At 46.2% G+C, this 26,645-nt stretch overlaps 2 protein-coding genes across 3 annotated transcripts; one reads left to right on the top strand and one right to left on the bottom strand.

Annotated features, from left to right (window-relative positions):
• Positions 1-1,317: 1,317 nt before the first annotated feature.
• CIAO1 (cytosolic iron-sulfur assembly component 1) lies at positions 1,318-9,273 on the bottom strand. The gene is made up of 8 exons (XM_081870063.1): positions 9,253-9,273; positions 6,431-6,596; positions 5,654-5,802; positions 5,189-5,300; positions 4,854-4,942; positions 3,268-3,469; positions 1,863-1,950; positions 1,318-1,685 (listed from the first exon to the last, which is right to left on the bottom strand). Exons 2-8 carry the CDS (start codon positions 6,570-6,572, stop codon positions 1,445-1,447), a joined length of 1,023 nt encoding a protein of 340 aa, XP_081726189.1. The 5' UTR covers positions 6,573-6,596; positions 9,253-9,273; the 3' UTR covers positions 1,318-1,444.
• A 222-nt stretch (positions 9,274-9,495) lies between these two features.
• TMEM127 (transmembrane protein 127) lies at positions 9,496-24,476 on the top strand. 2 transcript variants are annotated; one of them, XM_081870088.1, is made up of 4 exons: positions 9,496-9,715; positions 12,105-12,534; positions 18,530-18,694; positions 21,637-24,476. In XM_081870088.1, exons 2-4 carry the CDS (start codon positions 12,291-12,293, stop codon positions 21,942-21,944), a joined length of 717 nt encoding a protein of 238 aa, XP_081726214.1. In that variant the 5' UTR covers positions 9,496-9,715; positions 12,105-12,290; the 3' UTR covers positions 21,945-24,476. The 2 variants fall into 2 exon arrangements, with proteins under 2 accessions (XP_081726214.1, XP_081726213.1); XM_081870087.1 differs by lacking the exon at positions 9,496-9,715 and adding an exon at positions 9,834-9,993.
• Positions 24,477-26,645: the final 2,169 nt, after the last annotated feature.

Raw genomic sequence — 26,645 nt, 5'->3', positions numbered from 1 at the left:
TTTTTTGTGAAACAACCTATCCCTTGAAGTATTTGACACGGATGAGAAAACAATACCTTTCCCATGAGGAAACTCCCACACATTTTATAATGAGGGGGGAAATGAACTGACAAGGACAACTCAACCCATTTTTGCTGAGCTATGTTGGCATTTTCATTTTTGGAATCAGCCGGGCAAATCATAGAATCATAGAGTTGGAAGAGACCACAAGGGCCTTCGAGTCCAACCCCCTGCCAAGCAGGAAACACCATCAGAGCACTCCTGACATATGGTTGTCAAGCCTCTGCTTAAAGACCTCCAAAGAAGGAGACTCCACCACACTCCTTGGCAGCAAATTCCACTGTCGAACAGCTCTTACGGTCAGGAAGTTCTTCCTAATGTTTAGGTGGAATCTTTTTTCTTGTAGTTTGGAACCATTGCTCCGTGTCCGCTTCTCTGGAGCAGCAGAAAACAACCTTTCTCCCTCCTCTATGTGACATCCTTTTATATATTTGAACATGGCTATCATATCACCCCTTAACCTCCTCTTCTCCAGGCTAAACATGCCCAGCTCCCTTAGCCGTTCTTCATAAGGCATCGTTTCCAGGCCTTTGACCATTTTGGTTGCCCTCCTCTGGACACGTTCCAGTTTCTCAGTGTCCTTCTTGAACTGTGGTGCCCAGAACTGGACACAGTACTCCAGGTGAGGTCTGACCAGAGCAGAATACAGTGGCACTATTACTTCCCTTGATCTAGAAGGTCACTAGGTGATCTAGAAATTGCCAACTAATTTCTGATAGCTGAACAGCACTTTTCTCTCTTGGATGGTGACCCCTGTATGTCAAATAAGTAGTTGACATGGCAAAGTCTTAGTTGTATTTTTAACATAAAAACCCATTTAGAGATGGGAGCAAACATACAATAGCACATGGTCAAAATAAATTTTACTTGTGTCACAAGCTCATTTGCTCAGAACTGCTCTTCTCCCTCTGCAGCACCACCTCCCCACCTCCCAATCCAAACCTACATCTCATACAACCACATTTTAGTACAAAACCAGCAGTTACAAAGCCTGTTGCTTCCCAACTGGTAAGAAACGCCTAATCAGCAGGCCAGTCTTTCTGCAGGCAACCCTGGCTTTGTTTTAAAGGAGGGATGAAGCTAAGAAAACCCAGCCTATGTAGTTGGGGGATTTTCTACCCAGCTGCAAGACAAGACCCTGTTTGGTCAACAACATGAATCTGCGCAGAAGACCCAGCCGCCCTCCGCTGCCCGCACTAGGTGTTAGCTCTGGCACAGCAGCTCTTGTGGAAAGGGGGGAGGTACTTCAGAACAAGGTTACATGATACCACCTTTTTAATTGCCTTTACAGAGGGGATGCAGTCCAGCTTGCTGCCCACAGGTGTGCCACTGTTACACTACTAGAACTGTGTTATTGTCAGAGGGACCTGGGAAATTTGGACCCTCAGCAGACCTCAGGGCGCTGGTATTTCCAAAATGCCATCTCTCCATCATCGCTGCATGAAGCCAGCAGCCCAGGCTCCTTCGGGTTCCAGGCCACACAGTTCACATCCTGGGAGTGAGCCCGGGCCATGTGGACAGTAAGGGTGAAAGTGGGCTGGTGGGGGTCTGAGTGCAGCTCCTCCTCAAATATTCTGATGGCATCATCTCCACAAGCTGTGGCTAAAGCTCCCGTTAGCTGGCACCTGCAGAGGATGAAACGAAAAGAATGGACTATGGGCCTGAACACACTGGTGATCTGTGCAAAGATCCTGTGATACAATCACAGAAAAGCTTTACCACTTGACTGGAACAGATTGACTGGTCCCCAGAATGACTTGCAAGCTGCTACACAAGACTTCTCCCCTACCGTGTACACTCACCATGCCACGTCGTAGATGGTTCTTGTGTGGAAGCCAGAAAGGGTGCAGATACATTTCCAGGTAGGATCTGTGCCATTGCAGACAACACCTGCAACACACAAACAACTCCTTAGGCTGAGCCTGTCTGCTTTGCTTCATAGGCCAAAAGCTTCTTGCAAAGAGAGGCAACTTGAAGCTCTACAGACCCCACCAATGCTTTTTCACTTCAGAAACTAAAGTGTATGGAAGGAAGCAGTGTCACCACTGGGTGCAGAAGCTGCAAAGTTCCCCATTTACATCCTGGAGCAAGAAGATTCTGACACACCTAAGTCTTGTCTTTGGTCAGCACTTCAACTTAAGTACTAAAACCCTAGAACTGAACTTTTCAAACACCACTTAATTAACTCTAGATTGCTCCAACTTCCACACAGATTCTCATAACTGCACTCTCTCATGAGATTGGGCAGAATAGGGTTCACTCCTCCCCTCCCACTACAGTTTTTACTCAACAAGGGTTCAGTGATAAGAGCTGAGACACTTGCCTTCCCTACCCAAACCCCCTTTTCAGATAACACTTCCATGCTTCAGGCATCTCCACCATCACAAAGACTAGAAGTTAAAGAAGATGAAAGAATACAAAATTGTGTATGTGTGTGTCTGTATTCAGAGAATCTGTATGGAGAGGTAATATAGCACAGTGGCTAAGATTTTGAGCTGTAAATTTGAACGTGAACACACACACACACACACACACACACACACACACACACACCCCTGTTCAAACATCACCTCTATCACAAACTCATTGAGCCTTAGGCAGGAATAAATGCTCTCTCAGCCCCAGGTTCCCCATATGTAATATAGGGGAAAATAATACTGACTTACTTCCACACCACCACCAGCATTTTGTGTCCAAGGAGCATGCCCATTTCTCACTGAGCTATCAGCCTTAGGCTGTTTTCCTAAATATTTTTTTGTGTATCTGCAAACCTTGGTGCTTCTTGTTTGTGGATGCTGTAGCTTTGCATACTTCAGAACCAGCCCACAGAGAATGGCATTTACTATTGGCATGTGTGGTGGTGGTTGATTTTAGCTATGTAATATGGAACCTGTGGTCCCCTAAGCACTGCTGGACTACAGCTCCCATCATTCCTGACCACTGGCTATGCTGACTGCAGGTAATAGGAGGCAGAGTCAAACAACATCCTTGACCTAATGAAAAAACAGCAGTGGAAAGCCCAAGAGAGGCTGCACTTCTACACTGCCACCAGTAACAGCTCTTCAGACCCTACAGAAGCCAATTCCTTAGGGTGGCTCAGCTGCCCCAGCAACAAAAACTTCAAATCTTAGCTGCTATGGCCCTTGGAAAACTAGGCAGATCCAATTCCTTGAACAGATACATTCCATCTTTGCAAATGCCACTGACCTTGCTCATTGCCCGGCTTATACTGGCGCCAAATGCGCACTGTCTTGTCATCGCTGCAGGAGGCCAGGCGCTCCCCACTGTGGTCAAAGGCCAGGCTCCACACCGTGGACTCATGCCCTTCTAGGGTGGTAAAACACACCCAGTCGTCCTCTTCCTCCCGGTACAATTTCACAGTGTCATCATAACTCGCTGATGCCAATAGCTGGTAATGGAAAGGAAAAATCACAGGTAAGTGTTGGAACAAAACACCTCTGGAGCAAAACTGAGAGCAGGGCTGTTCAATGAGAGCATGGAGGGGAATGCAGAATGTTGTGTAAGACACAAAGCTCAGCTCCCTGATAACCCCGGAATTTATTTTAAAGCCAAAAGCATGTTTACAGCACTTAGGGTATGGGTAGCCAGTGGTGTGCCTTCTCTTCTAGGTGATGTTGGACTCCCATGCCCATCAATTCCAGTCAGAACAGTCATGGAGGATGAGAGTTTCAGCTGAGCAACATGGGGGTGGGGTGGGGGGCAAACCACTTTGGCAATCCTTGCCTGAGGGCAACAAAGATATCAAGGATCCTGCAGTAGTTTCCAGGAGAAACAGATCCACAGAGAAGCAGCAGGAATACAGACCTAAGCTGTGAAGATGACAAAGCCCCACTGCTGGTGGTCACACCAAGGAGGGTGATGAACAGCCTTTTGCCTCCATCCCTCCTTCAGAGTGGGTGAAGCAAACACTGCAGCCTCTCAGCCCTTGCTGAAAGACCTACATTGGCTCCCAGTATGTTTCCGAGCACAATACCAAGTGTTGGTGCTGACCTTTAAAGCCTTAAATGGCCTCGGCCCAGTATACCTGAAGGAGCGTCTCCACTCCCATCGTTCAGCCCGGACACTGAGGTCCAGCTCCGAGGGCCTCCTGGCGCTTCCCTCACTGCGAGAAAGTGAGGTTACAGGGAACCAAACAGAGGGCCTTCTCAGTAGTGGTGCCCACCCTGTGGAATGCCCTCCCATCAGATGTCAAGGAAATAAAGGTTGAATGCCAACCTCATTTGATCCTTTGCCCCAGGCAGCAAAATGTGCTGGGTCAGCCCTTGGAAGGACCGGCTCCTGAGGAGTCTTCTTCCCTCTGCCAGCCAGGCCCTGAGTGGACAGGGCTCCTTGCACAAAGGTCTCTCCCTAATCCACCCTGAGTTGGAGGGGATGACCATCTTCCCACTGTCTGATTTGGGAAGCCCAACGAGAGCTGCTGCTATGTACTCATTACAATTCCCTGGATGCAGTTTTATGGATCAGCCATGTCATTCCTGTCTTACTTCAAATGCCCATGTTGAAATGAATCCTCCAGTCCACACACCCCATTAGCATCAGGAGGCTGCAGCAACTGAGTGCAAAAATTGCAACACAAGGGTATTCTTGTTCGATTAGGAGGGCTATAAGGCTTCAATGGGAGGGGGCAGGAAGGACAGAAATATAAATGTTTACAGTTATGACAGGGGGCTATAGAAACACTGCCCTGGTTAGAGACCAGCCATTTGATAGGTCTCCAAGACACCACGCCCCAAGGATACCAGCTGTCCGCCATACGGGAAGGGAACACTCACCTCTTGGTTGGGATGCCAGACAACATGCTTGACATCCTGCGTGTGGGAATTCAAGACACTCATGCACTCGTATTCATCCTCTTCGTCCACTGCAGCACAGAAGAAGGGGGATGCAGGGGAACAGTTTAAGAAACAAGGCACTTCTCAGCAGTGATTTCTGCACCGTAAGGTGTTTGACTAGATGAGCCTTGGGGTCATCTCCAACGCTACAGTTCTATGATTCCCTCCCATGTCTGTGCTCCAGCCATCATGCATCAAGTATATTCACACACAGTGAAAATCCCAATTCCTTTTGCCCCAGCTTCATCCTCTCAAAACACTTTTGCGGCTCTCACCTTCCCAAACCCAGACAGTTTTGTCTCGGCTGCAAGTGGCCAGAAGGCTGCCAGATGGTGCCCATGACACAGACTTCACCTCATTCTCATGGCCCTCCAGAGTGGCTGCACACTGCAAAGAGAAAAAGGGATATGGCTAAGAGAAGGGTAACCAGGAAATTGTGTGAAAACCGGACAATGTGGCAGGATGATACACCTGAAAACACAACAAACATTTCCTATTGCTGGAGGCAGCAGAAATGGTGCCTTCCAGACAGTGTTGGATTACAAATCCCACTATCTATGAGCATTGGTCATACAGGCTGGGGCTGACAGGAGCTGGAGTCCAGCAAGATCTGGACGGTTTCTGGCTATGTGTTATGTGTTTGCATGTGTGCATGTATTCAATTGTGACAGATTTTAATCTACTGAAAAGTATGAGAAAAGCAGCAGCAGCAACAAAACCAAAAGGGAGATTCAAGACACCTCAAAATCCTCATGGTTCTTCTTCCAAATGCAGGTGGTAGCATCAAAACTGGCAGAAGCCAGGTAGTTCCCACAGGGGGACCAGGCCACCTTGCGGATAGTTCTCTGGTGTCCCTCACCCAGAACAGACTTGCACACCCAGGTATCACCTGCCAAGAGAGAAAGCCAGTTAGGAGCTGTGACACATCTCTGGGTCCACTGGAGAGTCCTTCTCGCTCCTCCTGGCACCTCAGAGGTCACTACATAAACCAAGTTAGAGAGGCGTTTACCTGGTTCAGCTTTACACTGGGATCAGATCCACCTAAACTACCCAGAAAAATCAAGAGCTGCTATTACCGCCACCTGAGTTAAAAAGCATCATGGGGGAAAGAGATCTAATAAAGTCCTGCCCACTCAACTCCCCTTTGGCACCGGCACACTCTTTTTTGTCATAGCTGTCTTAAGCAGGCCTAGGCACTGATATGGGATGACAGAAATTCATGGCCAATGGCCAAGGGATAGGAGGTCCAAAGATTCCTGACACCTGTCTTTCATCTATAGGTGGGTCACAAGTCTCTCTCTACCCTCCCAGCATAAGATGCAGCATGGAATTCAGAGTGCAATGCTTCTCCTAATTGCACAATGAACACTCTTGACCAAAGACTTGGTTGCCTGTTTCTCCCCCCCTACTTTCAAGGAATGACAACAAGGAGAGCAATCTGAACCATGTCTACTCAGTCCCATTGAGGTGAAGTAAATTATGTTAGGATTGCAGTCCAAACTGGCAGACTAGCTCACCTTCTTTCCCCCATATTCGAATGCTACGGTCCCCACCACAGGAAGCCAAGAGACTCCCTGTAGGGTTCCAAGCGAGAAACCAGCACCGGGAATCTGGGTGTGCTGGGATGCGAGACAAAAGTGTCAGGGAATCCTTCATCATAACACCAAACAGTCCCCGCAGAACCTATGAAGCAGCAAAGAATGAGACCAACAAAAAATAAGAATGATTTAAAAACTTGCAATTCAGGCATCTCCTGAACAAGAGTGCCCAGCATTCTAACATCGATTTGCAACTGCAGAATAAAGCCTTTATTTTATCAAGGTGTGTAATGAAAATCCTCCAGGCATGCAGCCCACATGCCTTTTGCATTATGCAAGGGTTTTAAAACTGTGATCTGCAACCTTCACTCCAGTGGGTCACATCATGTCTTCATCCAATAGTAATATTTATTGTTATTGCTTCTTTTATTTCTTTTATTGCATTATGATTTGAATTCTACGGAATATAAACTACAGTGCAATAGGACAATCAATAAAAATGCAATTTAAAAGTATACAGTATCTAGCACAGTGCAATACAATTGCTACAATGGGCAGAAAAATCATTAAAGTAGTCCACTAACATCATCAGCAAGTTTCAAGTGGTCCTTGTGGGGAGGGGCAGAAAGTTTGGTAACTGGTACACTACAGAACTGTGTGTTTGCAGACAAGGGAAGAAACAAGGGAAGAAAGGGTTGTGCAGAGCTGCCTGCGTCCCGAAGCCCGGGGCGCACTGAAGAGCGCGCCGTGGGCTTTAGGCAGCTCTCTGCAACCCTTGGGAGCCCGGCGCGACTTCCTGCCGGGCTCCCTAGGCTTGCAGATAGCAGCCTGTTCTGGGGGCTGGGGTCAGGGGAAGCTCAGGAAGCTTTTTTTTCTTTATTCCCCCCCCCAAAAAAAACCCCTAGGTGCGCCCTATGGGCCGGTGCGCCCTATGGGGCGAAAAAATATGGTATGTAGGTTTCCTTTTGACTCTGTGATCACAGGAGGACAAGGGCCACAAGCCTGTAGCTAAGTACTGAAGACCATGTTTTCCAAAAGCCAAGCCTTTGAAACTGTTGGTATCTCTGTGGGAGTTTTTGTTATGTGAATGGTGCCACCATACCCTCCAACATGTCCCAATGCAAACTGGGATGCATGACCTGTGGGAGAGGAGGGCACCCCAAATTGAGATGTACCAGACAGTTGATAGGTATGTGCCACAGACCTCCTGGGTGGATTTGGTGGACCACTAATTGGGAACACTGCTGTTGAGGGTTAGTTTTATGTGGCTCTCAGAAGCTACATGATTTGAATTAAGGCCTGGTAAAACATTTGTTGAGAATGTCATTCAAAAGGAAAGGAAAAGAATATTCAAATTGAAGAAGAAATATATCACACAATTCAACATTACATTTCTCTGGTTTGATTTAGTATGTAACCCGTTAGCTGTGATTCCTGTATTACAGGAGATTGGAGTAGGTGATAACCAGGGTCACTTCTAACTCTACAATTTTATGAGTTTATTTTTTTCCGCAGCTATATATAATGTGCAGTACCTAAGAACATGCCGGAAATAAACCCCAATTCCTATTGCATTATTTATTAATTTCCAAAATAGACTTCTTAGCAGACCGTTAGATGCAGTCAACATTTATAGAATCAAACCACTGCAGAGGGTGGGGTGGGGGCCAAGAAAAATACACACTTCGAGCTACATCCAAAACCACAGGAGTTAGCTATCCAGCGAAAAAAGATTTGTGTGTGTGTTTGTGTGCGAACCTTGCTGGCTCACAGTGAGATCCCACCGAGTCTGGCATCCTATTTCCCAAAGAGCTCAGCCAGTGCTTCCAGGGAGCCACAAAGTGGGGCATCAGATCAGGACCAACAACCAAACCTTACTGATCACTCCCAGCGTCACTCGTTTCCACAGCCTCTGTACACAACAGTTCATTCACAGCTATCACCTATATGCAGCCATATCTATCCCTACGCTGCACTTCTCCTTCTTGGCCAAAGCAAGGCTCAACTTAGTATAGCATCTCACTTCCTGTAGCAGCTAAGCAGATGCCTCTGAGAGCAGCGGCTCTTCTCTTTTATTTTACTCGTGCAGTTTCCTATGCAAAGGTATTCTGCCTCTGGACTAGGAAGTTCTAACAGCTGTGTCTTCGGCATAAAAGAAAAGAGATACAGTGGTGCCTCGCAAGACGAAATTAATTCGTTCTGCGAGTTGTTTCGTCTTGCGATTTTTTCGTCTTGCGGAGCGCGGATTCCCTGGGTATTAACGGTTGTAAGAAAAAGGAAACAAACTTGCAAGACGTTTTCGTCTTGCAAAGCAAGCCCATAGGGAAAATTGTCTTGCGAAGCAACTCAAAAAACGAAAAAACCTTTCGTCTTGCGCGTTTTTCGTCTTACGAGGCATTCGTCTTGCGAGGTACCCCTGTAAATGGTAGTAAAGGACTCCTGCTGCAAGTCTAGTCTGGTAGCTGGATGAGAGAGCCAGAGCAGTGCAGCGGAGTGTCGGGCTAGGACAGGCACAGGCAAACTCGGCCCTCCAGATGTTGTGGGACTACAACTCCCATCATCCCTGACCACCGGTCCTGGTAGCTAGGGATGATGGGAGTTGTAGTCCCACAACATCTGGAGGGCCGAGTTCGCCTGTGCCTGGGCTGGGAGAGCAGGGTCCAGCTCTCCCCCTCCCCCCCATTAGCCATGACGCCCACTGGGGGCCTCACAGGGTTGTTGTGGGAATTAAAGGGGGGAAAGAACCGTGTGCCTTCGGCTCCAGCAGCCCAAGGAAGCCACCCAGCTCCGCTGCCTCCTACCTGCCTCCGCGCTTCCTCCCCGGTTTCCACAGGGAACCTCTAGGCGCCGGCGCGCAGGGCAACGCCACAGCGCCCCCTGGAGCCCACTCCCGCGCCGTGCGTTTCGCCCCCCCTCTCCGGAGCGGAAGTGACGACGCCACGCGGAAACTACGATTCCCAGCATGCCTTGCGAGAGTCCGTGTGAGGCGAGAAAGAGTGTGTGTGTATTACACACACACTCTTAATAATTACACACACACATACAACACAAGGAAGGAAAGATGGGCCGCATCTCTTTACTCACTTCTTGAACTGGCCCTCCTGCAACTTTCAAAGGAACAAAGTTGCTTTATTTATTTATTTATTTTACTTCACCCCTTGAAGGAAAAAGAAAAAGAATAACCCCTCAAAGCGCTTTACCAAAAGGTAAAGACAAGAAAAACTCAAGAAAGGCCCCAACAAGTCAGGGCTGAGAAATGCTGAGGTGAATGTTAATCTCCTTCAGGAGGCGCCCGCCCCTCCTCCCTCCTCCCTCCTCCCGCCTCTGGCGCCGTGACGTCGTGCGCGCGGCCGGCCGGAAGCGGAAGTGGCCGGCGGCTGTTGTTTGGTGGCAGCGGGTCGGGGGGGGTCGGGCTGTCGTCGGGCTCGGAGGAGGAGGAGGAGGAGGAGGAGGAAGGCGCCGGCCCCCGCGGAGTGAGTGCCGCGGCCTTGGAAGGGAGGCGAGGCCCGACGGGGCTCAGCGCCCGGGAAGGGAGCCGAGCGGTGAGTGGGGGAGCCCGGCCGGCCGGCCGGCCAGGTCAGGGCGGCGCCCCTTGGTGTCTCCGAGGGGCCCCCGGGGGGCAGGATCCGAGGGAGAGCGGGCGAAGGAGGGCCCGGGGGTGGGGGGAAGGTGGATCGGGCTCCCCGGGAGGGGCGCAAGTCCAGGGGCCTGGATTTCCGGCTTCCGATGTGTTTTGATAACGGCAACAAAATCACGCCTCCTCTTTGCCACTCACTGAAACGGGGGGGGGGGGGGAGCCCCGAGTGGATGTTTTCCTGACGTTAAAAAAGATGTCCGAGTTGAGTTCTACTACCCAAAACAAATCCCTGGCCGTAGGATTCCTTAGTTCTGGGGGTTGTAGTCAATGCTAGTCCTGCTCAAGAGTAGACCCACTGAAATCAGAGGGCAGGAGTAACTCAAGCTCATTGATTTCCACGGGCAACAACCCTTAGCACCTGACTCCGGGTAGTGAGTCTTGGGGTTCTAAGGAAAAATAAATGAGATTCCACAAGACTGAAGTCTGCCAGCTGTGCCCTAGTCCGTGAAAGCTTCCTCTGTAACAAACTTGCTAAGTCTTTAAGGTACTTTTCGTTGTTCAAAGAGTGAACAGTTTAAGGTGAGGGCAGGGTTGTTTCTAAGTTACATGTGTACTTGAAGTATGTGTACCTCGCTCCTTAGCAGAATACAAGTCGCTTAAGAAGGCTATAAAGCTGATTAAGATGGTCCCTGGTCTCAGGATTACAATTTAAAAGACACAACACAAAAGGAAAGGGGATTTGGAGGGAGCAGTGGGAGCAGTGAGAGCAAACCAACTAAAAAAGACATCTTTGTTCCTTTTTTGGCTGGTGAAAGCATGTACAGGGTTCCTTGTGTCAAATGAGAGGATAAACAGAGGACGGTAAAGCAGAAAGAATACATAGTTACTTATGTTACTTTGACTTGGTTACCATTTAATCAAGTAAATGTCTAATATTAAGTAAACTGAATGGTTTCTGTGCAATCTGTTAAATGGACTCAGCTGCTTGAGCTGTGATGGTTTGAGTGATAATTTCCCTTTATTCTTTATTCCAAAATACTTAGATGTGTCTTATGAAAATGTCTAATATCCTCTGACCTCACACAACCTGAATGGCTCTTGTGTGATGCATTCATTGGACTTGCAATAATTAAATGAACAACACAGTGTGGCTATGTCAAAGGCACTAATTGTTCTGCTTAAAAGTTGTGTGTGTGTATGTGTAGATAAACAAAGGTGCCATTTTGACAAAAGTACAAGAGAGGGTCCCTTTGTCTCTTAGCTCTTTTATACGCCATGTTTGATTATCTCCAGCCAGCTGAAATCTACAAACTGTTTTTTGAAAGTGTTCAGTGGGATAATATGCAAGATACGTGTTCCATTTATACTCTGTCTCAGTGGAGCACCCTTGAAACACTAACTGGCTTCACTGTTGTTTAGAAGCAATTTAGTTGGTTGAGGTACATATGCATAACAAAGGCACAAAACCACTTGCCTAAAAATAAAGACATGCTATGGGGGGGGGGGGCTACAGCTGCTCCTCATTTCAAGCCATACATTCATACATCATTACAGGAATGTCTAATAAGCATGACCAACTCATTGGTTTTACAAATGCTGAATAGGCCATTGCCATTTGACAGGTTGATTTGGTTTGCTAGTATTGTTGTATGAAGTATAAAATGGGAGCCTCAATAAGTTCTCTTAAAAACACTGCTTTTGTGCAATTTAATCTTGGAACATAATGAGTCTATTATACATGATAGTACTTGTAGTTTTTCTGAAGTTCTTTTATTAAAAGGACTCATTAGCAAAATTTTTGCCACTTTTGTGAACTCTGGCCCTAATCTCCTTTGGCCTGAGAATTAATGACCACTTTTTAAACCCAGGTTTCTTGGCATTGTGTGCTTGCGGGGTGCAGGGAAACTGCTGTATTTCATCTGCTTAACCATGGGAATCGCCATAGAAATCAGTGAGTCTGCTCACTTGTACCAAAAAAGGAAGAAATGTTGGTCAGACTTGGTCACCTTGAGGCAGCCCTTAACTTGCCACAGGTGAGAGGCTATTTACAAGGCTTGATCTGTTTGTCTTTTTCAGGTTCTTCTGAGTGCAGAAGAGACACTTCATCTGGTGCTCTGTTCTGCCTGCAGCCTTCTGTGAGTCTGCTCCCCCTGACTGGTGCCTACAGTCATTGGCCACTCACCCATTCCAGAAGATCCCAAGGGCTTCTGTGCATAGTGTGTTTCGTTGGATTTATTTGGCCTAATCTCAGAAAGAGGATCCATGTACACCCCAAGTGGCTCGGTGTTGCCCAGTGGGCGCAGGCGAAGAGGCCAGGATGGGAGTGCCTTGCCAAAGCAGCCAGAAAGGAGCCTGGCTTCTGCATTGCCTGGTGCCCTCTCAATAACTGCCCTGTGTACTGCACTAGCAGAGCCTGCTTGGCTACGGATTCATGGGGGCACTTGTTCTCGCCAGGAGCTGGGAGTTGCTGATGTGCTGGGATATGTAGACCCGGATTTACTTAAAGGTGAGAGTGAATTGTGTATAGTGTGCATTCTTTAAACAGAAATTGGTGTAGGTTGGTTCACGCAGTAGCTGTTCAGTGTAATCTTGTGCTCATCAAGGTGAATTTTGTGTGTGTGATTCCTGGTGTCATATAATAATCAACTGCCTGTAGAGGAGTTGATTCTTGTTTCATGGTTCTCCTTATTAAATATTTACCAACCCAGAAGTTATGGAGGGATAGGTCCCTGTGGCAATGAAACTTGCTGCCCCACCTACCCCTACAGTTTGTGCATTCTTGTTTGCATGTTTACTCAGATGTAAATCCCAATGTCGTCAGAGGAGCTTACTTACAGCTAAACAGGACTGCAGCCAAAGTTGTCTTTTTGTAGAACTAAGTGCTGTCAAAAGGATACTTTGTATCAATATTGTTATAATGATATTTTATATGTTCAGTGTTTTTGAGCACTAATCTTGTAAAAATTTAATTGCCAATGTTCCATTCGTTGCAGTGGGATAAAGTTATTGCATAAAATTTATATGCCACTTGATTGTAAATACAAACAAACCTCAAAGTGGTTTACAAAAGTTAGACATGCGCTTAAATCATAAATGTGTTACAGTGGTACCTCAGGTTACATACGCTTCAGGTTACAGACTCCGCTAACCCAGAAATAGTGCTTCAGGTTAAGAACTTTGCTTCAGGATAAGAACAGAAATCGGGCTCCGGCGGCGCAGCGGCAACAGGAGGCCCCATTAGCTAAAGTGGTGCTTCAGGTTAAGAACAGTTTCAGGTTAAGTACGGACCTCCAGAACAAATTAAGTACTTAACCTGAGGTACCACTGGCTGGTTCTGGCTGGATCTTGCAACATACATCCCATGCAATTTCATATTCCCAGCTTTGGCTATAACTGGCAAGAAGCTTGTCACTACTAAAAAGAATGCACACTGCGACTTCTTGCGGGCTCAAAAAACTTGTTTCTTCAATAATTCCTTTTCCTCCCTCTTAGCACCTGCCTTTCCCCTGTAACTTAATGTGATGCTTATGTTCTGGAGAGGGCAAGGTCAGACCACGCATTAAGCATATAAGAAACCCAACTGAGTTTGCAGACCTTGCCAGTAACCAAACAATTAAGATAGCTTTTTTTACAACCATGTGTGTGGTTAATATTCAACCCAACAATTGGCTGTGTCCCAACAGCTCTCTTCTAGCAGGCAGAGTAGCTTCCTACTGTTAAAATAGGTGCCTTTGAGGACCTTGGTTAGTTATCTTTGCTGCTCCTGTTCTACAACTGCCAAAGCAATTTGTTTCATTTACTCACTCTGCCTACTACGCCTGAAAGTTCCAGAACACCTACAGGGCCAGGCAACCTCTTTGCTTCCAATGGCACCGACCATGCAATCATAGATGGTGGGTTGAAGGCACATGTAGCCTGTGGGTCAGGCGTCCCTTCCACCCCTCTCTTTTTCACCCACACCTCATCTCACCATCAGTGGTGAGGAGATACCATCATGCACCTTTCTGCTATCAAGCTGATTAGCACAGAAATAGCTGGGCAACAGCAGGCATAGGCAAACTCTGCCCTCTAGATGTTTTGGGACTACAACTCCCATCATCCCTAGCTACCAGGACCAGTGGTCAGGGATGATGGGAGTTGTAGTCCCCAAACATCTGGAGGGCAGAGTTTGCCTATGCCTGGGCAACAGGGACGTGGGGAATCAGTGGGAGGAGGACCCTGATGCATGTGGGCTTGCCTATATATAACATCTATTGTACCACCTGTCTTCTTGCCATAATCTCCATGAAACCTAAGGTTTCCATGATGTATGTTACTTAAACCCTCTCATACCCGACTGAAATGAAGCCTTTGTGTGAATAATTGCAGTGACTCTTAATTCATCCCTTGTAGAGTATGACTCTCTCCTTTCTCCCCTCCTTTTGTCTACGCCACTCTCAGTGTTTAGACTGTAAGCGCTTTGGATCTGGGCTGGTTTGTTTGCTTTTATGTATCAGTTGCTTTGCAGTAAAGGTAAAAAGGTAAAGGTGACTATTGGGTGTGGCACTCATCTCGCTTCAGGCCGAGGGAGGCTGTGTTTGTCCACAGACAGCTTTCCGGGTCATGTGGCCAGCATTACTAAGCCTCTTCTGGCACAACGGGACACTGTGACAGGTGCCAGAACACACAGAAACATCACTTCGATACCTGTTTATCTACTTGCACTGGTATGTTTTCGAACTGCTAGGTTGGCAGAAGCTGGGACAGAGCAACAGGAGCTCACCGCCGCCGTGCAGATTTGAACCTCCGATCTTCCAATTGGCAAACCCAAGAGGCTCAGTCATTTAGACCCGCATTTGCACCTTTTACCTTTTTACCTTTGTTACTTTGCAGTGCACTACGAACCAGCAGTGGAGCATGTTCCCACAGCGCCCTGGAGCGCTCAGGAAGGGCAGAAAGATCCTAGACTTCAATCTGGATCAAAGGGCACATGGCTGTTGCATCCTTTTTACACACCCTCCCCGAGGGCAAATGTGGAGGGCAAATGGAGTCCACTGTGTCAGGCATCACTCTGGTGGCCAGAGCGCCATGGAAATGCTCCTCTCAAAGCTGCTTGAGGAGGGCACTTGAGAAGGACATAATAGCCTTTCGCTGAGGCTGGGGTCCTTCTCATGCCACCCTCACAAAGCCACGCAGGGCTGGCTTGGGGAGGGCAGCGTGAGCAGCGCCCCCTCCCCCAGACTGTCCCTCCCCCCACTATGTCCCTGCTATGAACAGTCAATACATGCCATAGTTCTCTTAATGGGATCAAGAGGAATTTGATTTCATATTCAAATGAGGCTGATTCATTCTGGTATGGCTGGTATTGTGGTGTTTTAGCTTTATACATCTGGTACCAAGTAAATATGCCTTTGGTATTAGATTATGTGGCTCCTGCACGAGATGCAAATGTATTGATCTGAAACAAAGCACAGTATATCTTACTAAACTGTTTCTTATGGTGCTCATTGTCATGAAGAAGCTGCCATAAAACAGCCTGTTGTCTTGAGAGGATCTGCATCCAACAGATGTTGAAGAAAGTCTAGGTAGTTTCTGGGCTCCTTTAGAAATCTCAGAATCCCTGTTTCTTTTTCTTTTTTTAATTGTTTCTAGTTCTTTGCAGAAAGGATGGAAATTGTGAGGAACTTAATGTCTTTTAAATTTTATTTTAAATTTTAATAAAATGGAAATAACTACACTTCTCAGGACTTTTCAGTTTTCATATTTAAGAAGATAAAGCACTGTGGGTTCAGTTTTAAAGACCCCTACAAAGAGGTCTACAAAAGCAAGTAGTCCATGAAAATTCCTCCTTGCCTGCCCTCCCACACATTTGTCTTTTTTGTTAGATTTGTAGCTTTAAAGAAAAAGGAATCGTCTCTCTCCCAGTTGACAAATGCTCCCTTGCCATGTCACCTGGAAGTGACCCTTGCTGCGCAGACAAGTAGTTATTCTAGCCCAATACAGTGGTCCCTCAGGTTACAGACGCTTCAGGTTACAGACTCCACTAACCCAGAAATATTACCTCAGGTTAAGAACTTTGCTTCAGGATGAGAACAGAAATCGTGCTCCGGCGGCGCGGCAGCAGCAGAAGGCCCCATTAGCTAAAGTGGTGCTTCAAGTTAAGAACAGTTTCAGGTTAAGTACGGACCTCCGGAACGAATTAAGTACTTAACCCGAGGTACCACTATATAAGCTAGAATGAATCTGAGTGATTATCCTTTCTGGAGCAATAGAAGGCCCTTGTTTGGATATGCTGGCACTGCAGGTGACCAAAAGATTAAGATTTGTGTGACTTAGGCCAGAATCCAGAGTATGGTAAGCCCACAACTTGCACTCACTTTGCTTACATGAACATAACATTATGTGGGTGGGAAGAAAGAAAGAAAGAAAGAAATAGAGTGCGCTCAATTCTCTCCTCCATGTATTTTCACTCACTGACCCACCCGTGCACCCTTCGGCTTTTCCTTGCTTCCCAGGCTCTTCAAAGATACAGGAGGGCCCTGGGAGCTTTCCAAGGCCTTTCTGCAACTGTCTCAGAGCCCCTTGCGGTAGCGGGACAGTTCAGGGATTCCCAACTTTGGATGATTTTGCCTTGGCACACATACCCCCAGAACCATAAGTGGCTGGCCTGCTTTACTGTGAAATGCGTTTCAGAGCCCAGGAGGCTTTTTGTTTACTTCTAAACAGCAGCTCCCTTCTCCCCCACTCCATTCAGTATGGCAAACATGAGTTTTGGAATGAGTTTTAAATGATGGCATTGGGGGAGAATGTCAGTTTTTCAGACAGTTGTTCAGTCAAGAATTGAACATTGCTACCACAACCTGTTCAAGCCCAAGTAACACACAGCACCCTCCTTCCTCCTAACCTAGCTTGATCTCCACCTCCTTGTATATTTTGGATCAAGTTATTTGTGTTGGGTATTCCCTTCCCATGTTTTACGGAGCACATAGCAATCTTGTAAGCTGCGAAAAGCAACAAGAAAAACCATTGTTAAACTTATAGAAAATGTCCTTGAGGAAATAGAATGTACGAGGCTTTTGGACTGAAGTAAGTCCTTTTGTGGGTCAGAATGGCTGAAATATTAGGTGATCAACATTATCAAATCAATGCAAGCCTAGAAAAAAGTTCCCAACCATGGGGGAAGCTGGAAAAAACCTGAGACTGAGAAAGACATCCTGCTGGAATCCAATTAGAAGCAGCCTATGATGGAATCTTGCAACAAACCTATAGTAGAGTAACTCTGCTTGTGCCAATGGCAAATAATGTGATTTTAGAGTTCCCCAAGTTCATTTTATTTGTTATTAACGTAGCCGATCCAAAATTGTAAATTTCTGTAGTGCATCTCCTCTGTCGTTGGGTTCTCTGAAAATGATTTTTATTTAAAGCAAGAAAGCACATCTGTGATCCTCAAGGTTGTGGAATATAGCTTGAAAAGTGCATTGTGTTTTTTGTGAAGGCTTTTATAAATGACTGGATGATATCCCAGTACTTTTATTTCTGTAAAATGTGGTCTGTTTCTGATGGCATAGTGCAAAATGTGCTCTCGCACAACCAATATTCTACTTGTAAAGTGATTGGATATTAAAAGTCCTATATAATAGTCTTTCCCACAGAACCCTGGGAGGTTGGGCACAATTCCCATTTCAAACAAAGGGGACTGACATGTCAGTGATGTCAGTGATGTGTTCAAGGAAAAAGCTGTCTCATTTATCAAATATGTGCTGGACTACGCAGCCATTAAATAAGACCAGATAAGGCTTGTTTGTCCTTTGTTTTGTGGTTGTATCCATTAAATGAAGTCATCACAGAGTAGAACTAATACTGCTTCCACAACTTCCCCTTCTTTTCCCTATGACTACCTTCACTACTCCAAATCTACTCCAAAGGGTTGAGGGAAGCATCAGAGCTGATTTAGGGGGTGGGAAATGGAATACGAGGGCAAATTATGTTCTATGAGCAGAAGTTATTCAGCTTGCACAATGACTTTTGGCAATAACCCTTGGTGAGTCTGGAAGAGAGAGGTTCCTTTTTATCCACAGAAGAAAAGGTTTGTCTTTGTTTAACGCCCACATCAGACTACAATATTTTCACATCTGTGCTCTTATGACAGAGGTGTCAAGCAGTTTGATCAGCATGGCACATAGAACTTGATCCAGCAATATTATAATACTTCATTAAAATGGTGACAACTTTTATTTTTGTCTTCAGCAAGCCATTGGCAATTCATCATCTTCAGCTAACAAATGCAAAACTGCTCTAAGCTGTATGGACAGAAACAGCCTCACTTCTCCCTAGCCCATCATAGATGCAGAATTTATATTGTGTAGATAACTTGGAAAGAATGCCAAGTACCACGTAAATCCTGGCACAGCTACAGACTAATATGTTTAATTCTCAGAATGCTCCAGGAAGCAGCTGGTCTCAGGAATAGTAAATTACATGTGTGAAATCTAACTTTGAATTCTCCCCCCCCCCCCCCGCAGAGTACTGCATGAACCCCCAGACTGTGTTGTTGCTTCGGGTTATTGCTGCCTTCTGCTTCCTGGGAATCATATGCAGCCTTTCAGCTTTCCTGTTGGATGTGTTTGGACCAAAGCATCCTGCACTGAAGATCACACGACGTTACGCATTTGCCCACATCCTCACAGGTAATGTTAAAGGGGATTGATCTGCTCCGTTTACTGTGTTGGGCACCTGAAGCTTATGCTTGCAAGCCATGGTTCAAAAAGGGGTTGCCCATGTGGTTGGTTCATAGTTTACTCATGGCCTCTGCAATTTCTCTAGACCCATGTGGCTGCTAAATTGTATTCTAGGTTGGTTCCTTTGGAGTGCCACCTCTCTCCTTATCCGAACCCTCCTTTTTCTATGAACCTCTTGCCTTTTAACCGAACCAAAACACAACTTCATCTGCACATTCTCCCTCTGCTACCCATTCCTATGTCAAGAAGAATACACAGGGATTCAAGATGGCCTTAACAGATTGGAGAATGGGCCAAAACTAACAAAATAAATTTTAGTAGGGACAAATGCAAGATTCTGTACTTGGGCATCCTGCCAATCTAGCAGTTTGAAAGCATGTCAAAGTGCAAGTAGATAAATAGGTACTGCTCCGGTGGGAAGGTAAACGGCATTTCCGTGCGCTGCTCTGGTTCACCAGAAGTGGCTTAGTCATGCTGGCCACATGACCAGGAAGCTGTACATTGGCTCCTTTGGCCAATAAAGTGGGATGAGCACCACAACCCCAGAGTCGGTCACGACTAGACCTAATGGTCAGGGGTCCCTTTACCTTTACCTATACTTGGGCAAGAATAACCAGCTGCACAAATGTAAGTTAGGGGACACTTGGCTTATCAGTAGTACATGTGATAAGGATCTAGGGGTCTTAGTAGACCACACGCTTAATATGAGTCAACCATGAGATGCACAAAAAAGGCGCTAATGCTATTCTAGGCTGCATCAATGGAAGTATATTGTCCAGCTCATGGGAAGTAATAGTACTGCTATATTCTGTCATCAGACCACATCTGGAGTACAGTGGTACCTCGCAAGACGAATGCCTCGCAAGACGAATGCCTCTCAAGACGAAAGAGTTTTCCGTTTTTTGAGTCGTTCCGCAAGACGAATTTCCCTATGGGCTTGCTTCGCAAGACGAAACGTCTTGCAAGTTCTTGCGAGTTTGTTTCCTTTTTCTTAAAGCCGCTAAGCCGTTAATAGCCGCTAAGCCATTAATAGCCGCTAAGCCGCTAATAGCCGTGCTTCGCAAGACGAAAAAACCGCAAGACGAAGAGACTCGCGGAACGGATTAATTTCATCTTGCGAGGCACCACTGTACTGTGTCTGGTTCTAGGTGCCATAATTTAAGAAGCATATTGGTAATATCTAAAGGGCTGCCCAATGGAAGATGGAGCAAGCCTGTTTTCTCCCGCTCCAGAGGGTAGGACCTGAACCAATGGCTTCAAGTTACAAAAAAGGAGATTCTGACTAAACACCTGGAAGAGCTTTATGACAGCAAGAGCTGTTCAAAAGTGGACCAGACTCCCCCAGAAGGCAGTAGAGTCTCCTTTGGAAGTTTTTAAGCTGAGGTTGGATAGCCGCCTCTTGTAGGTGCTTTAGCTGAGATTCCTGCATTACAGGGGGTTGGACTAGATGACCGTTGGGGTTCCTTCCAACTCTACAATTCTATGATTCCTGTGACCTGCCTTCTGCTTATATTACTCTATACAGTGGTATGTACATTGTAGATTACCGTATTTTTCGCTCTATTGGACGCAGTTTTTCCCCTCCAAAAATTGAGGGGAAATGTGTGTGCATCCTATGGAGCGAATGCAGGCTTGTGCCATAGCTGCGTGCAACCCCTCCGGCAGGGAGAGGCTGCACGGGGCTATGGCTTCTTTAGCCCTGTGCAGCCTCTCCCGGCAGGGAGAGATTGCGCGGGGCTAAAGAGGAAGCCAAAGCAGCGAGCGGGATCCTTCCCTAAAGAGGATCCATCCCTCTTGCTGCCTTGGCTTGTGCCAGAGCCACGCGCAACCCCTCCGGCAGGGAGAGACTGCACGGGGCTAAAGAGGAAGCCAAAGCAGCGAGCGGGATCCATCCCCCTCGCTGCCTTGGCTTGTGCCAGAGCCGCGTGCAACCCCTCCGGCAGGGGGAGGTTGCGCAGGGCTAAAGAGGAAGCCAAAGCAGCGAGCGGGATCCATCCCACTCGCTGCCTTGGCTTGTTCCATAGCCGTGCACAACCCCTCCGGCAGGGAGAGGCTGCACGGGGCTATGGCTTCTTTAGCTCCATGCAGCCTCTCCTGGCAGGGAGAGATTGCGTGGGGCTAAAGAGGAAGCCAAAGCGGCGAGCGGGATCCATCCCACTCGCTGCGTTGGCTTGTGCCAGAGCTGTGCGCAACCCCTCCAGCAGGGAGAGGTTGTGCGCAGCCTGCTCTTTGGGGCTGGGGGGGAAAGATTTTTTTTATTGATTTCCCTGTCTAAAAACTAGGTGCGCCCTATGGTCCGGTGCACCCTATGGTGCGAAAAATACGGTACATAAATAGTAATAAAAATATTAGAACAGTTGTAGCAATAAAATACCTTGTTTTGCCTTGAGTTTTACCTTGAGTTCTTTGGTTTGGGACTTAGGAAAAATCTCAGATGTTGTGCATGCATTATTTAGGCCAAGGCTGGGCAGACCTCAGGTTTGTGAGACCTACTTTGTTTTCTTTTGTCATCCTTTTGTCTTCCCTAAAGTTGTTCTTCAAACCTCACTAAGTGGGCAAAGCTCCATTGATGTCCACTGAGGTCAGGCAAGAGGGTGGGGCTGAGAAACGGGAACATTCTCAGCCATGGTGGAGTCTGATAAATAGCTTGCATCTTTAAATCTCCATGTCTGTGCATAGAAACAAGAAAATGCACATCCACAAATTCAAATTAGTCAAATGTAAATGTGTTACCATTCTAGGATTATGTGCTACATTGCCCATATCCACAAGCTTTTAAGAAGTCGCATTAGAGCCAAACAAATTCCACTGAGCAATGCTTGTGATAAAAATGTCTAAGTCTAGAATCTGGGGAACAGTGTCTAATTCTTTTCTCTTGCTTCTGCCCTCAGTGCTGCAGTGTGCCACTGTGATCGGGTTTTGTTATTGGGCCTCGGAGCTCATCCTTGCGCAGCAGCAGCAGCACAAAAAGTACCATGGCTCACAAGTGTATGTTACCTTTGCCGTTAGCTTTTACCTGGTGGCTGGAGCTGGTGGGGCCTCCATCCTTGCCACAGCTGCCAACCTACTGCGCCATTACCCAACTGAAGAGGAAGAGCAGGCATTGGAGCTCCTCTCAGAGATGGAAGAGAATGAACCTTATCCAGCAGAATATGAAGTGATCAACCAGTTCCAGCCACCTCCAGCATATACACCATAATGCTACCACTGAACGACTGGGCTGGGGGAAAGAAGGCTTTCTGGTAGCCCAGCTGCAGATCCTAACTGCACACAATCACTTGGGACTGCATTCCCTTGCCTGGAGCCACTCACTGGTGCTTTTCTTTCCCAGGTGGTTCACTCACTTTTATGACCTCCCAGCCAGGAAGAGAACTCACTTTGGAGCTGCAAACTGAAGCTTTGCTCATGCTGTGACTTCCAAAGCAGCCCTATGGGTGATTTTTCTTTCCCAGCCCCTTGCATTTCGTACAGCAAGTGACTCAGTGAACTGACTGGTGTGACCCAGCTATAGGTTTGTGCTTTTTTGTGACTCAACAGACTCGACCCAGGCAGTCCAGCTACTTGCACTCACTTGGGTGTCCTCCTGTACAAAGAGGCAAAGCACAGCTACTCCAGGAGAGGTCTTGCCTTGTATGTGAAAGAGTTGGCATGTGCAAGCTTGACTTAAGTGTTTGGGAAGAGGGGGGAGGGGTCCACAGTTTTTTTTGCATTGTGATAAGATATTTCACACTAGTATGCACACTTGTGGTCGTGAGTTCAGCAGTCCTGCACTGTTCATCCACCCGCACTCAGAGGCGCTGCCTCTTTGGGGGGAATGTGACTCTCACTGATATTCACACCTGGGGGCAAAGATGTTCTTCATTTAGCACATCAGAAGGTGGGAATCCTTCTCTATGCACTGGTTTGTGGGGAGGTGACACATTTGGGTTGATTCATGTGCTCTCTGAAAGGCATGGTAAGCTTGCTGCCACCATTGCTTCTTCCTCTCCCACATTCTGCCTCATGCTACTTAAGAGAAACATTTTGCACTTTATTTGCTGTTCTCGTAGCCCCCATTCCTCCATAGGCATTGGGAAGGGGGGGGAGGAGAACCAACAAAACTTGGCAGAGCCACCTCCAGGATGTTGCCACTACTAAATATCTCCTGGGTGGACTGGGCTACCTTTTGAGGTAAAGGAACAACACCTTTAAAAGGGTTATCATTCCAGTTGGCACAGGTGTGTGTGTTTGTGTTGGCACATGTGTACATACCTCTGTGCACACTCATGTCCCAGTTTTTGAGAAATAGTATTGGCACCCATTTGTTTATCACAAGACTATATGCAAAATCTGATCCTAGGCTTGATTTTAATTTTTTAATCTATTTTAATTGAAACTATATTTACTTCTGGTTTTTAAGCTCTCCAGCCCAAAAGGCAATTCTTCCAACTTAAGCCACTGTTTAACTGAGAGGCAGAGATATTCCTGATAGTTGCAGGCAGTGATGCAAGATGGTGCATGATGCTCTGTGTAATGACTGACATCCTCTTTTTCTTTGTGTACTGTAGTGCTTTGAACTAAAATTGCTTTGAATAAGCCAGGAACTTGACCTACTCACTGCAGCTCTTTTCTGATGACTAGGTGGGATGTTATGTTGAACTGAAAAGATGGGGGGGGGGAGTGGATGAAAGAGATGCCTGCTTCAGTTTAGAATAAAAATGAGGGGATGGCACTTTGGAGAACTAAAAGCAAGACCTGCTTTAACTTAGGAAGACAAGAGATTCAACAGTGAAACTTCCATGAAACAGGTTGCCATTCAGGATATGCTGAAGCTATATCCTGAGGACACGCCTGTCTTTCAGATGTCTATCTGATTTCAGTCTGCTAGCTTCTCTCTGTCTAGAACTGGTTCATGCAAAAGTAATGTGCAGTGTAGCTGAGATTTTCCTGCTACAAGTATGAAATGTTACACATCACAGTGAGGAGTGACTCCTTTGTGTTATCCTAATCGCTTGAAAACGGGGGCTTTAATTGGATTCTGATAAGGTGCTTCCCTCTCTGTGTCCTTCAGAAGATAGAGAAATGGGATTAAATTGTAGAATTTGAAAGAAGTCTGTCTTTAAAAAGCAGCTTGTAGGAGAGTAGACAAAGAGTGGTTTTCATTCAGCTCCAGTCCAGTGAATGATGAATGTGCCATTGGTGCATTGATTTTGTGTTCTCTTCTCATTATTGCTCACTGTCTTTACCAGAGGAGGGCCTTCCACATGTCTGCAGAGCTGACTCTGTAGCTCCTTTTGTATGTGGTGTGAGCAGAGACTGTCCCTTCCCCCTCTCTCCTCCCCCTCCCCACTGCTGCATATGAGAAAAGAGTTTGGCTGTAAATAGTATGCATAATTTTACTATCTCCACCTAATCTCTAATCTTTGGCTATTGAAGAGATCAGTGATTAGTCTCGGGAATATTTTGCTGGTCACTCTTGCAGTCTTCTCTTTTTCTGGCCCTGAGAAGGGAAAGCAACACTGGCAGCACCTCCATGTGCCAAAGGGAGTTTGACTTATCTCCAGTATGGAGGTGGCTCCATTCAGCTTGTTTCCACAGAGGGGACTTGACCAAAACTGGTTTCCATGTGTACTTGGTTACTGTGATCATTTTTAGACCTTGAACAACATTCATGAAGCACTGTTGATTAAATCCATCTGTAAAATCCTGAATACCCTTTTCTACCAAAAATAAAATAAGGATGTAAATAGTCTTTTTTTGGGTGTTTATACTATGGCTGAGAGAAATTACCACATAACTGGGCAATCTTGTTCACCCACACACCATCACACCATTAGAAAGCATTAACCAGACCTGCCTATTGTTTGCTTGTGTATAAGCTGTCTGTCAGTCACCAAAGGCCACTGCCTTGCATGTGCATCTTAAAAAGCTTTTTTTTTAAAACTTTGCTGTCAAAACCATTATACTACTGTCCTTTAGTGCAAATTGTTCCTTAGCCAACTTGTCAACTTGTCTTGAACTTGTTGCTTCTAAGGCTAATGCATGACTCCGGAATTAGAATTTCTAGTCTCTCTTATCTATGAAGGCTAGTGATATATCTAGGGGTCTTGCATCACTACTGGAGGGCACTTGCATCTCTGGACGAAGGCAGTTTTAAAGCTGTGGAACTACCTGTGAAAACACCAATATACACACTACCAAGAGAATGTCTCTATAGCTGCAGAGATAGACAGATAATCACAAAACAAAGGTCTTTGCTATTAGGGACGTACAGTCTAAAGTTTGACTCCAGGAGGTGGGAGAGGTATAGTGTATGTCATGGCTTCACAGCTGACATGAAAAGGATGGGGATAGAAGTGGTCCTGAATTTGCCAAGACAAGAATGAAATACTTTGTTACAGAGTAGAGGTCTTGTGGATTTTCTTGCACTAAGATCTGGGTGCCTGTGGCTTTGCAAAATGAGAGCAATTCTATAGAGTGGTATATTGATTGAAGTTATTTTGACTGTAATGCCTTGGTCAACTCAAGTTCTCTCACAAGGTACACGTTTTCAGAGCAAATACTGCTTTATTTGTTCTCTGAACATCTATGCCCCAGAGAGGAGGGTAGCATCTCACATCCAAGTATTTTAGATTTGTTTGTTCTCACGCTACCACCCCCAATTGACCGAATTGTAAAATACTGTACTCAAAAGGTATGGCAACATGTTACCCAACAGAAATTCAAAGACAAATGTTCTGCAGGGTGGCATCTACGTAAACTTTTTAAAAAAGTGATTAACTTCTGTATTTTAAGCAACTGATCACATTTGGGTTTGAATATGCATCTTTATAAGAGGATGTGGGTGCTGCTGTGGTCTAAACCACCAAGCCTCTTGGGCTTGCCGATAGTTCAAATCCACACTATGGGGTGAGCTCCCGTTGCTTTGTCCCAGCTCCTGCCAACCTAGCAGTTCAAAAGTATACCAGCATGAGTAAATAGGTACTGCCTTTGCGGGAAGGTAAAAGGCGTTTCCATGTGCTTTGGCACTCGTCAGTGTCCCATGCACCAGAAGTGGCTTAGTCATGTTGGCCACAGGACCAGGAAAAGCTGTCTGTGGACAAATGCCAGCTCCCTCAGCTTGAAAACGGAGATGAGCGCCGCACCCTAGTCAAATTTGACTGGTCTTAACTGTCCTGGGTTGTTTTACCTTACCTTTACTAATATTGTTGTTTTGAAGATCCTGATGGGAGGGAAGTTTTCCCTGTGATATGGTAACTTCACATTTAATAAAAACTTCTTGTTAGATTTGTTATCTTTAAAATTATGGATCCATGTAGCGTATTCCCCATTATGGCAATATAGCAGTGCAAAATGATTCAAACATGTGTTCAAAGCCTATGAGAATTATTGAAAATCTAGGATTAAAAGTTTTACTGAAACTGATTTTGATTGCTGCCAGCTTTAATTGGCTTGAGGTGTTTGAAGTACAGTAATCATTTAGCGCTTTATGAAAGTTCTGTTTTGCCTACAAGGGAGAATACATCTTTTAACATTTCCTCTACTGCCATTTCAGTGCAGGGATGAATGCTGCACTGCTACAACCCCCATCACCAGTTTATTTGCCTGCCTGGCTGCTGCTGCTGCTGCTGGGAGTTGGAGCCCAGCAATGTCTGGAGGGTCGCAGGTTCTCCTTGTTTTAATGGAAGTGTGTGGCTTCTAAGCTCCGGGTCCTAGCAGGAGTTCCAAGTTTTTGAAATATTAGCCTCCGAACCTGGTGGAGAGGGAGGAGAAAGAGAAGCGTAGTAACATTAATTAATTGAACTTGAGTAACTCATAATTGCCTAACTCATAATTGAGCTCAGGATGACGTGCAAGGGACTGCCGTGTTCTTACACCAACCCTGACTGGGGATTGGGACGCTGGTGTCCCGCCTCAACCA

The sequence above is a fragment of the Podarcis erhardii genome (genome assembly GCF_964252035.2).
Source record: "Podarcis erhardii genome assembly, chromosome: 7".
Taxonomy (NCBI): Eukaryota; Metazoa; Chordata; class Lepidosauria; order Squamata; family Lacertidae; genus Podarcis; species Podarcis erhardii.
This window is presented reverse-complemented; position numbering and strand designations above follow the sequence as displayed.

What these genes read in the sequence shown, in the direction of transcription:
- TMEM127 (XM_081870088.1), top strand. Translation starts at nt 12,291, where the DNA reads ATGTACACCCCAAGTGGCTCGGTGTTGCCCAGTGGGCGCAGGCGAAGA. An exon ending in AGACCCGGATTTACTTAAAG is followed by an intron (nt 12,535 to 18,529) that starts GTGAGAGTGAAT and finishes CCCCCCCCGCAG; the next exon opens with AGTACTGCATGAACCCCCAG. An exon ending in ATTTGCCCACATCCTCACAG is followed by an intron (nt 18,695 to 21,636) that starts GTAATGTTAAAG and finishes TTCTGCCCTCAG; the next exon opens with TGCTGCAGTGTGCCACTGTG.
- CIAO1 (XM_081870063.1), bottom strand. Translation starts at nt 6,572, where the DNA reads ATGATGAAGGATTCCCTGACACTTTTGTCTCGCATCCCAGCACACCCA. An exon ending in TAAGCCGGGCAATGAGCAAG is followed by an intron (nt 1,951 to 3,267) that starts GTCAGTGGCATT and finishes TGTGTGTTGCAG; the next exon opens with GTGTTGTCTGCAATGGCACA. An exon ending in ACCATCTACGACGTGGCATG is followed by an intron (nt 1,686 to 1,862) that starts GTGAGTGTACAC and finishes CATCCTCTGCAG; the next exon opens with GTGCCAGCTAACGGGAGCTT.